Genomic DNA, 13,482 nt, shown 5'->3' on the forward strand with positions numbered 1-13,482 from the left:
GCATATTAGTTGCTAGGTAGATAATGAATTAACACTTGTACAATTCACAACAACTAGTTCTCCATACTACTACAAAGCAGTCACTAAGAAAACAACGATCTCTCGTACAATCTTAATATGCTTGGCAAATGTATACATGACACACAGAACTGGAAACGGTTCAGCACTTAAAAGGCCAGTGCAGTCACAACGTGATTGTCATGTACATTTTTTAAATATTTTTCCACACTACGAGGATGAAATAACACTCTGAAATTGTGAAAGTGATGATAATGGCCTTTTAGTGTAAGAGATGACAAAAAATAAAAACACTTGGAAGTTCAGGTGTGTTGGCGTTTTTGGCCCATAGCATGACATCACAATCTGAATATTCTGACCAGTCATCTTTTATTTGCACATGTAACCTCCTACTTTGAAGGGGTAAGCAGGGTAGGCTCTATACTAGACGATCTTATTCGTCAATCAGGGCTGTGTATGTACATATATTTCAATTCTATCAACACGCCCACACGATCAGGCTGTGCATTTATTTCAATGGCAAAAGGAGGCTCGGGGAAATAAATTATAAAAAATATATTTGTAGTTATTTTCATAAAAGAAACATACACAGGGATTTATTAGACATACGGAGATCATTTAAAAATAAGACTGCATGGGACTTTAAGGGATGTTAGGACAAAGAGCACCATCTGCTGAGCATAAGACAAACCGCTACAAAGTCAAGCAAGTTTTAGAGTGAATCTCAATTGTATTTCCTAGGGAGAATCTGTTGGTTTTGCTCCAGAGGTGGCGAGGAGAGGGAACATGGAAACAGAAAAATGAGACTCTCGCATATCATCAGGCAAATTATGTTTACAGGGTTGGAATCCCAAAATAAAAGTGTAACGTGTTAGCTTGTTGTGCGAGACATTTTATATAAAAAAAATGTTTTTAAATGTGTGCATGCTTTCCTCTTCTGAGAAAAAACAGCTGATTCAAAGGGGATGTGGTGGATTTGACTTCACTTCTGCGCTTAGGTCCTAGTAGGATTATTTTGTGCATCCTCTGCTGAACTAGTTAATAGAGGAGGGAAGAATACTCTCCTGTTCACCTACTAACGAATTGACACTCTCCCCTACCACTCGACCACATCGGTTTCCGGGTCACAGAGGAGAGGACGACGGAAGAGTCGAGGAGAGGACCGACTGTTTCCCCAATTGAGAATCTCCCCTAGATTCCTTGCGTCCTCTCTTCGTCTCATCCTCCAATGTGTTTTCAGGAAAAGGTCAGAGCGGAGGAACCACAGATCTTCTACTCAAATGTGATTTTGAAAAAGTGGAGGGAGAATGTGTGTATTCAAGAAAATACAATTGAGATTCACTCAAATGAATACAAACTAACAATCAATCTTAGATTTGGGGATTTGTTGTTTATTTACTATTTATTTTATCACAAAGAAAGTCTTCGAAATGCAGACTAGAATTTCTGTATATAAACTGTACACAAAAGCAAGGCACTATACATTCAACATTCAAGTGTTTTTCACAAAGAATTCCATGCCTTTAAAAATACAACTGTTTGTCATTTCTCAGGTACCTGTAAAGGTTAGATGTCATTATGACAGCCCCAGGCAGGTACCGTATTTGAGAACGCAAAACAAAAAAGGTACATACTTGACATGTTTACACCTTTTGACAAGAAACAAAAACCCACTCCTACTGACAGATATTACACAGTACTTTCAAGTTGAATACATTGTCCTTCTACCAGACTTTTTTTTTGTTTTACATAAATACAAATTCTTCTAAATACTTCACAAACACACACAACAGTTAAAACATCACACCCAGAGACCACATCAGTGTGTATGTCCATGGTATGAAACCCTGCCCTCCATTGTTCTTTTATCTGTTAAACCCTGATGAAGGCTACCAACCAATTTCAACAATAAACCAGCCTTTTTATCAACTTCCACTGTCCTCGAAGAGTTGCTGAATTTCCTCTTCATATGGCATGAGCGGTGTCATAATAAGTGGAGACTTGTAGTACAGTTTGAAGCAGAAAGAGAGAGTGAGTGCAGGTCCTGCGTTGTACAGTACCTGATATAAAGCCACTCGCATACAATGTGCTTAGCATAATTTTCATTTTCCTACATAGTTACATAACTGAAAAGGTAAAAATAATATGCTACATGACGCTAGCACACCTCCGCAGATCCTCTACCCCAGCCCCCCCACCTCCCCTGTGACCCACTCAAAGAAGCTGCCCCTGAGAGTGTGTTCAGCAGAGGAAATGGGTGAGGGGTGAATATCTCATAATAATGACTGGAATTGTAACAAACACTTGGAAACCTTTCCAATGATTCCATTCAATTGAAATTATGAGCCACTGATTTTAAAGTACCACCAGCCACTACTGGGTTTCAGTCACACCGCTCGGAAGGAAGTGCTGAGGGGGACAGCTTGGTGGCCTCCATGTCAACAGTCTCTGTGTCCTCTCTCTCTCTCTCCACAACCAACCTGATGAAGGCTAGGAGCCAAAAACACGTTGGTTAAAACAATAAAGCAGCATTTTTATCAACTTCCACTGTCGTCCAAGACTTGCTGAATTTAATTTCTCTCCACACTCCTCATCAGCTTAGCTTTACACTAAAACAGTCCTTTGGCTTTCTTTAAGTTCACTTGCTTCCACCCTGGTAATCCTTCGTACTCCTCTCTCTTCATGTCCAATGCTTTCTGTATTGGGGAAAGAAACAGCTCCAATTATTACACTGAGTGAGAGAGGAAGAAACTCAATATGTCACCCGGGGTGGTCAATATATAGTCACATTGGCTGAATTCAAAACAATGCAATGTCAAATAATGAACCATCATTGATTATCATGCTCTGGCCTCAGCAAAGTTCAAAGTCAAATACGTTTTACAGAGAAGCACACACTTAGAAATACAGGATCTATTAGAAGTTACTAAAAGGGTTCTTCGATTGTCCCCACAGGAAAACCCTTTTTCGTTCCAGCTAGATCCCTTTTGGGTTCCATGCAAAAACCCTTTCCACAGAGGGTTCTACATGGAATCGAAAAGAGTTCCATCTGGAACCAAAAAGGGTTCTCCTATGGGGACAATCGAAGAACCCTTTTGGAACCCTTTTTTTCCCCCAATACTGTAGTAAACCGCCTGAGCCCATGCTACAAAGACGTGAAGTGATCCACTGTTCTCCACCTTGCTGTGGAGAAAGAAAGAAAAGACAGGTGGAGTGGAGGGGTGCAGGTGGAGAAGGCAAGCAGGACAGCCCAGAGGAAGAGGGAAAAGAAGAGTGAACAAGCGGGGTCAGAGGTTATTACAGTGAGTGAAGATGCCGTGTGCTTGAAGACAAGTATAATCACCAGTGCTCATTCATCATAGTCTGCGTCATAAATAACTCACCTTACCTGAATCCCCTAGAACCCAGCCTGAAAGGTGAAAGGAGAAGTTAGCCTGGACTAAAGAGTTTATTACAGCGCTATTAGACATGAAAGTAATGACGGTAACGTAATCACAAATTACATCAGTAGGTATCAACCATCTCAGGGTAGGAGTGCTGATCTAGGATCTCTGTCCATGTAATCTTATTCATTGTGATCTAAAAGGCTAAACTGATCCTAGATCACCACTCTGAAATGCTTGCTATCTGTGCCATTGGCATGCTACAGACCAAAGACCAAGCATCTCTCCGGGCCCTCTGTCCTCATTGTCACCATGGTCACACTATTTGAGGAGGGGAGTTGACGCCCAAGGAGAGCGAGAACTCATTTCCTGAGTACACAGAGTGAGCTCCGACACTGCAACCACTCTGTCCTCCTCCAGTTTGTTCGTGTGTGTGTGTGTGTGTGTGTGTGTGTGTGTGTGTGTGTGTGTGTGTGTGTGTGTGTGTGTGTGTGTGTGTGTGTGTGTGTGTGTGTGTGTGTTGAATTCTGTAAATAGAGATAAACACAAATGGAGAGGGCCTCTCTCTTCTTGAATGGTGGGAGGGAAGAGGAGTGCACCCAGATTGAGGTAATGTGTGAAATGGAGGGTGACTGACTGGGCCAATGGCATCCTAGTCCCTATATGGTTCACTACTTGAGGCCAGATACAGCTCTTATTCCAAGCCGCAGCTAGGAAGCAAGGTGCTGCTTCTCATATGTTCTGCTTTTGTGTTGAGCTTCTTATCTGTGGAAATCCCTTTGACCTTTTCATCCATCACACAGCGGGGATCACACACACCTCCACACGAACGCACACACACACACACACACACACACACACACACACACACACACACACACACACACACACACTGGTTTATGTTTAACATGGACATACTGCATGCATCAGATATCAATATGATTACAATGCATTGATTTCAACAAAACAACATTTCAGAAATATTTCCCAGACAAAGATTTAGCCTAGTCCTGGACAAAAAGCTTTCCCAATTAAGATGAGTTTTTTAGTCTGGGACTATACCTTTGTCTGGGAAACCAACCCATTTAGTCTTAAATCAAGGTTGACTTTTCTCACAGGGTGTGTTGGTGCTGAATGGTGAGAGGGGTGGTCTCACCACATTGTGTATTTAATACAAACTGCAGCTGGACTCCTTTAATCTGTTAATATCAACTATTTCAGAGAGGGTTTGCAGTTAGACAAATAAAAAAACATTGAACTTAAACTCACTTCAAAGTCCTGGTCTGATAGGTAGATCTCCAGGCGGAGGGGGTCGACACCCCCAGGTAGGGGACGTGCCAGCAGCTCAGCCAGGGGATAGGTGTTCTGGCACAGCCTGGCCAGCACATCTTCCACCAGGATGATCTGGTTACACACCTCCGCCTCCTGACACACACACACATACACACACACACTGTTATGGTCCCAAGAAAAAGGACATAAGAGCACTGCACACGTGTGTGTATGGCCAGAGTATGTGTGTGTAATGTACAAGGGGGCTGTCAGGTCACTGTGTGTGGCGTATAACCCACCCTCTCAGTGATCTCTGCGATGTCCTCTCTGTGCTCCCAGCTGGGAAACATGTTGGTAAATGTGAGAGGCTCCAGACCAGCATGGATCAGGTACGACTTCTGAGGCTTCTTCTCATTCTTCTCTATAGGTGGAAGTCAACCCATTTAGGATGCGGCCCCAATGGCACCCTATTCCCTATATAGTGTACTACTTTTGACCATAGCCCCGAGGACATCAAAACTAGGGCACTATTTATGGAATGGGATGCAATTTGGGACACACTTCAGGAACAAATCGTAACTAGAGAGACATGTCCTTAGTGAAAAGCTTTGCACGTTAACAGTACAACGAAACTCAATGGTCTTGAAAGATAAACACCATGTATGCCCTTCTTTAAATTGAACCAAGAGATACCAGAGGTCAGAGATGACATCGTATTTAAAGTGTAATATCACACTGATGTCAAACAGATGACATCATCACATTCTACCTCTGCAGTACCGCAGCACCGTTTCCATGGCGCACTTCCTGTCCATGTCCCATCGTATCCTGGCGGAGCCGGGGCTCTCGCTGTCCTGGGGCCACCAGCCCTGCCACAGGTACACCTCATGGAAGTTATCCACCAGGAACAACGCTACAGGAAGAGAAAGTCATTTTAGATCAACTATGTCCAATAGTAAAGCCACAGTGAGAGCAGAGGGACGGTTGATTCCTCAAGTTGAATGTGGACCTAACTTTACGGTACTAATGGTGGGAACAATCAAACAAACAGGCTCTGACATTTGATTGCAAGTAAATCAACCTTAAACAGACCTAATCCCCTTCCAAGGCTGATATACAGCATTTGTGTTGTGTTGTATGGTACTGTATTGTATTGTAATAGGACTCACCAGGCTGGGAGGCTTGGTACAGGTCCTCCTGAAGGAAGGGCAGAGAGCTGACCAAGTCTGGAACTCTGGAGGGATGGTAGAACTCTGTGGCTACAAACTCCCCTGAAGAACTGCTCAGCTGGAACAGCCGAGGGGTGAAGTTAAATTTACCCGGATCTGAAACAAACACATAATGAGAGTAAGTCAGAGAAGTATGATGAATAACTGGAGCGCTCTTGTGAATGAGGAATTTCACTGCAATTGTGTGACAGTACTATACTGTACCTTGCAACATACAGTCGTAGGCCTTCCTGTCTTTCCTACCGACCGCATCCCAGAATCCAGTGGGCTCTGATCCCTCGTCACACTCGGTGATGGTCACCTTACTGCTGCTATGGAGCCCCGCCTCCAACGGACATCTAACAGACAACACGCGGTTCATATCCTCCACATACAATATACAGGTTGTCCCCCAAATTGCACTCTATTCCCCAAATAAGTGCCCTATGGGCCCTTGTCAAAAGTAGTACACTATATTGGGCGTAGGGTGCCATTTGGGACGCAAAAACATCCCATATTACACATTGCATGACTAGGGACAAGAGTTTTTCCTGGTCAACTACTTGGCATAGTAAATTATCAAGAAAAAGAATAGGACCTGGGCAGAAGTAGTGCACTATTTTGGCAATATGGTGCCATTTAAAGGCGGAGACTCACTGTTCTTTGACCCTCTGTGCGGTGGTGAGGCCCACCAGGCGAGTGCGTTGCTGGGCCTTGCAGCCGTGCCACAGGTAAATGAGGGCCTTGTTGACATTCAGGAGGATCATGGAGCTCCTGGAGCGCAGGCTGCTGCAGTGACACACTACCTCCAGGAGGTGGCCCTCTACAGGGACATCCCCTCGCACGCAGTACAGACGCCACTCAGCTGGAATAAATTAGAATAACAGTCAGGAGACCTCCCCTCTCACACAGTACAGACGCCAATCAGCTGGTAACAGACGGACACACACGGTCAGTATGATACATACACCGGTACTACTGCTCCTGATCACAGACACACAGGTACACAGTCAGAAGCCCCTCTAACATGGCACACATCCACAAATATGGTTGCACAATTCCTGTAACTTTCCAACCAGGATTTCTTGGAAACCTGGGAATTTGGGGAAAGTTCCTGGAATTGTGTAACTCCATTCACACCACAGCACTCCTACTAATACAGTAGAGCTGCATCTAACTGCTTAATAACCAACTCTTCTGAGGGCTATGACGTCACACTGCTAACCAGAAGAGATCCCTACTCTGTGTGTTCTCCTCTTCCTCCTCTCTCTTCCCACAGTGTATGATCATCCCCCCGTTGAAACACTGGAGGAAACAAGGGAGCTCCTTCCCCTGCTGTACCTGGACCTGTTGGGGGAGAGACAGAGGGACAACGCTCACCCAGGTCATATGCATCTAGGGCTGCTCTCAGATCAGTGACAGTAGATACATGTATGCATGGATTTAGGCTCCATCCAAAATGACACCCTTTTCCCTATATAGTGCACTACAAAAGTGTATTTTCTATATAGTGCTCTCTGGTCTGGGGGCTTAGTTTAAAAGGAGTGCAGTATATAGGGAATAGGGTGCCATTTGAGATGCAGCCTGAGTATTTACAGGTTGACAGTACCTGTGCCCCTCTCTCCTCATCCAGCTCCACTGTCATCAGTGCCGACGTTCCTTTCTCGCTCACGGTGGAGTTCCGTCCCTGCCAGAAGAAGTAGCAACACTTTTCTTTGCCAGGGCCCGCGCTCCTCAGCTCCGGGTTCTGCCTCCTCCCAACTGCTGCGCTCACCATGTACTTCCACTTCACAACGTACGCGTCCCCCTCATGGAACTGGCCTATACTCTGCTTGGGTAGCCGGCTGAAATAAGAAGAATATCGATTTGATTTATGTAGCATTTTCCCACTGTGCATTGCACTTTAAATAGTAAGGACAACAATAGAAATTGTGGTAGACTTTATTGTGCTTTTAATCCTGGATCATTTTAATGTGCGTATTGTTGTACTCTAATGGCCGAGGTAGCTCTATACGTAATTTAAAATATGTCAAATCAAGTTAATTGATTTTTGGGGGACACTGACCTGTAGTCAAACTCCAGGATGTGCCAGACATCCACCGACACCGTGCTGATCTCTAGAGTCCTCATCCTGTCCTCTCCTTCTATAGAGCCGTGGCCTCGGCCCACGTTCATCCCATCCAGCACAGTGCTGACTGCTGTCTGGAGTACAGGCAGCATCAATGCTGCATCATACGGCCTGCACTCCCGCCCCGGCGTCTCCTGAGAGAGAAAGAGATAAGGAGATAGGAAGGGGTGAAGAGAGAGAGAGAAAGAGATAAGGAGATAGGAAGGGGTGAAGAGAGAGAGAGAGAGAGAGAGAGTGTCATTCAGAAAACTCTTGGCACATGGGGTCTGATGAAAACAGATAGCGAAAGAAGTATGAAAGGGATAGAGAGAGAGAAGGCAGAGAGAAAGAAGGGTAGACAGAGCGAAAGAGAGAAAGAGAGACAAAGGGAGCGAGAAAGAGAACGATCAGGAATGAGAGAGAGGAGGAGAGAGTCAGGAGGACATACCTTCTGCTCACTGACTTGCTCATTGGTGTTCTTTGGTTGTGGTTTCTTAGTGTCTGCCCAGTCCAGGAACTTCTCTTTGAACAGGGTAGTCTCATTGTGCTCGGTCAGCCTGCCGAATATGGCCCAGTCAGGACGCCCCTGGCCCTTCCTGTAGACACACACACACACACACGCACGCACGCACAGAACAAGAGAGTGAGAGCACAGGCTTTAGCCTATACTAAAGAAAATCTAGGACAAACAGTCCCTGAGGTGATGATTTGTGTGTGTGTGTGTGTGTGTGTGTGTGTGTGTGTGTGTGTGTGTGTGTGTGTGTGTGTGTGTGTGTGTGAGAGGGAGAGAGAGCCTGCGCGTTTGTGTGTTGGTTGCCTGCCTGGGTATGAGTGTATTGCATCCTCCAGGGTCTAGAGGGTTGATGTCACAGCAGGTGTAGTCAAAGGTTCCATTCCACAGGTGTTTAGCCAGCTGGAAGGCTACTTTCCTCTGGGCCAAAGTCACCTCCTTACCGTGCCACACATACACCTCACTGCCAAAGTCAAACACCAACACCTGCAGGGGGCACAAAAACAACAGTGTGCCAGTGTGGCATCGGAATGGGCACAGAGCAACAGCTAGGGCACAATGATGGCAATTCCGGTAAACATTTGGTTGCAATAATATGAAGTTCATTGATAGCAGAGGAGGGTGGTGGGAGGAGCTATAGGAGGACGGGCTCATTGTAATGGCTGGAATGGAAGTAATGGAACGGAGTCAAACTACATCCAACACACGGAAACCAGAGCCATATATTTAGAGAGTTAGGACCATAGAATTGGGAATGAATTTAATAGGATCTCCATGGTTAGGACCATAGATTTAGGAATTACAATACTAGCATGGACATTAACCTTCTTATGATAGGATAAAGATCAGCCATTTTGGTCAGGGCGTTGGTCAACCATGGTTTGCCAGTGATGTGATAAGATAATGTCTAAAATAATGAAGTTGAATCATTTATCTGCACTGTATGTTTGTTATCTAGTGAGCCAGCCAGTTTTAGAGGAAGGATTCCCTTAATTAAAACAATGCAGTCAATCCACAGCCACTGGCTGAAATCAGCTGATGACGGGACTTAGACAAGTTCTACATGCAACAAGTAGTGATGTTGTATCATACAAGAGCACTCACAGCTTTCCAAGGAAACTCAAATTAAAACATGACAGTTTACATATTTTAGAGGCTATTTATACAGAAAATGTGTATAAAACCCATATACACTATTTTCTAATTATCAGACAATATTTTCGGTTGACGATCATTCGATGACATCATTTCTGATATATCACATGCCTTACTTGACCAATCACGTACCTCTTTGGACTCCAGCAGTGTGCTGTGAGGAACCTTCCCCCACTGGTCGTCATCAGGAACCAGCTTGTCGTCCAGCAGACGGAAGATGCAGTTTGTCTCCACTATGGCACTCTCAAACAGCTCATCCTCCTCCGGTGGCCCGGCAGCTGTAGGAGGACACACACACACACACACACACACACACACACACACACACACACACACACACACACATTACATATCACGATAAAGGCTTCTGATGACTTGTAGCTACATCTTTTCAATGAACTTAGGACCCAATTCTCCACCCTTTCCCAAAGTGTGCAACTTGCACACTTCCCATCATGGTAGAAACTCCATGTGCTTTTCAAATCAAAGTGTGCAAGTACACATTTTTGGAGGTGGAGAATTGTGACACGGCCATGGCCTCGGATGCTGTTGCTTACACTGGTAGGTTTGCTCTCCTCTCAGGATCTTCCAGAACTCTGTGGCCGCAGGGCTCTGGGGGTTGACCCCCTCCTCGATGGTCTGGATCTGGCTCGCTCTGCAGCCCAGATCCTTCTTAGTCTGGATGAACAATGCCAGCTCAGAAGCCTACAGTAACGAGAGAGATACACACAACAACAGAGAAAATGTCACTGACGGAAATACATACACTGTACATGGCAATACTGTACACACAGTACAGTACCAGCCCTGTCAGCCCTGAAAGGGGCTTAGGTCAGCATTAGATTTACTCGCAAAGGCCAATGTCAGAGCCTGCTAGTTTTGTCCTACGAGTAGTATTTTATGTTATAATGATGAGGCATTGTTCACCTTGAGAGATCAAGGGTCTCCATGCTCTAACTGTGGGCGCACTGTCGTTCGATGCCTGCCTAATGATACCCAAGTTCATATCAGTTCAAAATACTGTAGCTAGTATAATAAATATCAGGGTTGAAAAAAAAAACTATGTAGCCTAGGGGAGTCAAGCTAAAGTCACTGTGTGTTTGAAACACAAGCAGGACACTTTCCATGGGGAATGGGAGCTGCTGTAGGAACAGATGGGGCAGCTCTCACTTCGACAACGAGAGAACAGCACAAATGAACGGTGTGTCCGTGGCTGAATCCCTATTTCCATTGAACTGCACTACTTTTGACCAGGGCCAATAGGATATCACAGAACATATGTCTACTTCAACAGACAAACACAACAACACATCACCAGCTGTTGCCTGTGTGGGAGACATGAAAGGCCATTCCACATTGGCCTGCACCCTAAAATAACCCCCAAGCTTTTAAATCACAAATTATAGCTAACCCAACCCTAGAGGACTGGGATTAACACACACAACATTTCCCTAATCCTGGAAGTCGTTTTTCAACACTGACGCAGTTGGAGAGACGAGGACTCACTTTGGCTTTCTCGCCCATCTCACACAGTCATGCCCACGCACACAAACACACAGACATACACACACACAGACATACAGACACACAGACATACACATAGTCAGGAAACAGGGACTCACTTTGGCTTTCTCGATGACATTAGCAAACTCTCCCATCCAAACAAAGCAGTGTTGAGGAGTAACCAGGAGGAAGCAGTCGCCACTGTTCAGGGTCGAGGCTCTGGGCTCCACTAGTCTGGTCTGGACGTGGCGGCGGCCTGGGTAGATCAGAGAGGGTGAGATTGTGTCTGAAATGGCACCCTATTCCCAATATACAGTAGTGCACTACATGGCACCATATTCCCTGACAAAAGCTTCAAGGGAATAAGGGCCCATAGGGCTCTGATCAAAAGTAGTGCACTACAGTATATAGGGAATAGGGTAAAAAAAAATCAACCAACCTGAGGCTCAGGATACAATTCTTTCTCTGTCATGATCCGAGCAACTCTGCTATTCTGGGCTTGATTATTTTAGTCTAGAAAGTGGACACGGTCACATCTGCACAGGAAATCACATTCTTGATTTGGTGTGAGAGTGTGTGTGCAACCACATGTTTAACTATGCCAACATGACCCTCTCTTTCCAACTCTAATCCATTTCCTCCTTATCTTTCCTCTTTGCATGACTGGCCCTAATATCTTGTGCTCTCTAGCAGTTTGAACACACACACACACACACACACACACACACACACACACACACACACACACACACACACACACACACACACACACACACACACACACACACACACACACACACACACACACACACACACACACACGCAGAGGTTAGCAGACAACACAGGACCCCGACTGCGTCTCAAATGGCATCCTATTTCCTAAAAGTGAAGTACTTTTGACCAGAGCCATATAGGCAGAGGTAAAAAGAACTGAACTATGAAGGGAATAGGGTGCCGTTTGGGTGCAACAGGCTACTTCAATGACGCAGAGTTCTCCAGGAACAACTTCATTTGTTCTCTTTACCTGTCCTCACCTGTCTTCATTCAGAAACTACCTGGCTGTGGAATATTCTCTGTCCTGGTCATATTTTCCTATGACATTGGTCAATGTCAAAATAAATGCTGGTCTTGAAGTGATACAGCTCACCTCAAAACCAAAGTTTGTCAGACGTTTTAAGACGTTAAAAGTGGGATGCGATGAGAATATATCCCATGCTATCTGTACTGTGGATCAAGCTATGTGCCTCAATCCCAAAATGAAAGGGAAAGATACTAAAGACACATCTAGGTCATATTCATTAGGAATGAAACGAAAAGAAAACTGACAGAAACAGGGAGTTACTGTGTCAACATTTTGAAGCAATGTGCACTAATGAATAAAGCTCAGTAACGCAGTAGGCATCTCACCTTTGACCTGCATCAGCATGACATTCTTGTACGGCACAGCGCTGTTGTTGGACATCTGCTCTGAGATGTTGACGCTCCTCAGACTCACATTGCTGAAGTTCTCCTTACTGGCCAGTCCAGCTAGGGCCGCGTCCGAGTACTCCGAAGTCTTATTCACTACAACTCACAGGACAAGGAGCGTGTGAGGGCTAGACACTCTGTGTGAAACACGCACACACACACTCACTCACACTCACACTCACACTCACTCTTCTCATCCTTGATCCTCTTGCTCTCTATGAGGCCGATGTTGAGTCTCTGCTCAGTGTACTCGTGTCTGATGTCCTCCCTGGCCGCCAGCATCTTCAGAGGGTTCTTAGACGACTGGACGTTCCTAGACGGTCTCACTGCTCGTTTGTGCTGCGCTATGGCTGAGGTCAACCTGCATAGGGAGGGACAGAGGTCAGGAAGAGAGGGGGCGAGGGAGAAAGGGACAGGAAGAGGGGCAGAGAGGACATGTAGATGTAGTGAAACTCCATGCAATGGAGCTACACCAAATGCCACATGTCTGCTCCAACCAAAGTAGGAAATCCTGTAACTCCAGAATTCCTCCTGATTCCAGGAATATTCCAACCAGGATTTCTGGAAAATGTTTGGGAAAGTTAACAGAATGTTGCAACCCTAGAGCAAAGACATCATTATTTGGTAAATGATTTGCTTACTTGGGCGCCTGAGTGCCGAAGATGGCATCAAAGTCTTCGTCGATCTCGATCCTGCTGGGCATGCGTGGGAAGTCAGACACGGGACGGTAGAACTTGGAGAAGATCTCATCGTCCATCCTCATCACCTCCTTCACAGCCTTCTCTGTCACGGTCAGAGTGGTCTTCTGAAGACCTGCCACTAGGGGGAAACACAGTAAAAGTCCAATCACTACTGTAA

General features: G+C 45.3%; 1 protein-coding gene across 25 annotated transcripts in view; it reads right to left on the reverse strand.

Annotated features, from left to right (window-relative positions):
* Positions 1-368: 368 nt before the first annotated feature.
* Positions 369-13,482, reverse strand: part of LOC118395246 (supervillin-like) — a 112,864-nt gene continuing 99,750 nt past the window's right edge. For 17 of the 25 annotated variants that reach the window (XM_052464092.1, XM_052464109.1, XM_052464108.1 and 14 more), the window contains 18 exons: positions 13,266-13,443; positions 12,807-12,985; positions 12,565-12,720; positions 11,277-11,413; positions 10,212-10,359; positions 9,787-9,932; positions 8,810-8,985; positions 8,437-8,584; positions 7,947-8,143; positions 7,491-7,725; positions 7,123-7,228; positions 6,539-6,746; positions 6,107-6,240; positions 5,843-5,998; positions 5,443-5,586; positions 4,973-5,094; positions 4,671-4,826; positions 369-2,714 (listed from right to left, as the gene is read on the reverse strand). In XM_052464092.1, coding sequence (XP_052320052.1) covers positions 2,628-2,714; positions 4,671-4,826; positions 4,973-5,094; positions 5,443-5,586; positions 5,843-5,998; positions 6,107-6,240; positions 6,539-6,746; positions 7,123-7,228; positions 7,491-7,725; positions 7,947-8,143; positions 8,437-8,584; positions 8,810-8,985; positions 9,787-9,932; positions 10,212-10,359; positions 11,277-11,413; positions 12,565-12,720; positions 12,807-12,985; positions 13,266-13,443 — 2,813 coding nt within the window. In that variant the 3' untranslated portion in view covers positions 369-2,627. Of the gene's footprint in view, positions 2,715-3,401; positions 4,827-4,972; positions 5,095-5,442; positions 5,587-5,842; positions 5,999-6,106; positions 6,241-6,538; positions 6,747-7,106; positions 7,229-7,490; positions 7,726-7,946; positions 8,144-8,436; positions 8,585-8,809; positions 8,986-9,786; positions 9,933-10,211; positions 10,360-11,276; positions 11,414-12,564; positions 12,721-12,806; positions 12,986-13,265; positions 13,444-13,482 lie in introns of those variants that run through there. The other 8 variants (XM_052464114.1, XM_052464106.1, XM_052464093.1 and 5 more) reach the window with 6 other exon arrangements.

The sequence above is a fragment of the Oncorhynchus keta genome, chromosome 15, assembly GCF_023373465.1.
Source record: "Oncorhynchus keta strain PuntledgeMale-10-30-2019 chromosome 15, Oket_V2, whole genome shotgun sequence".
In the NCBI taxonomy this organism is placed as follows: Eukaryota; Metazoa; Chordata; class Actinopteri; order Salmoniformes; family Salmonidae; genus Oncorhynchus; species Oncorhynchus keta.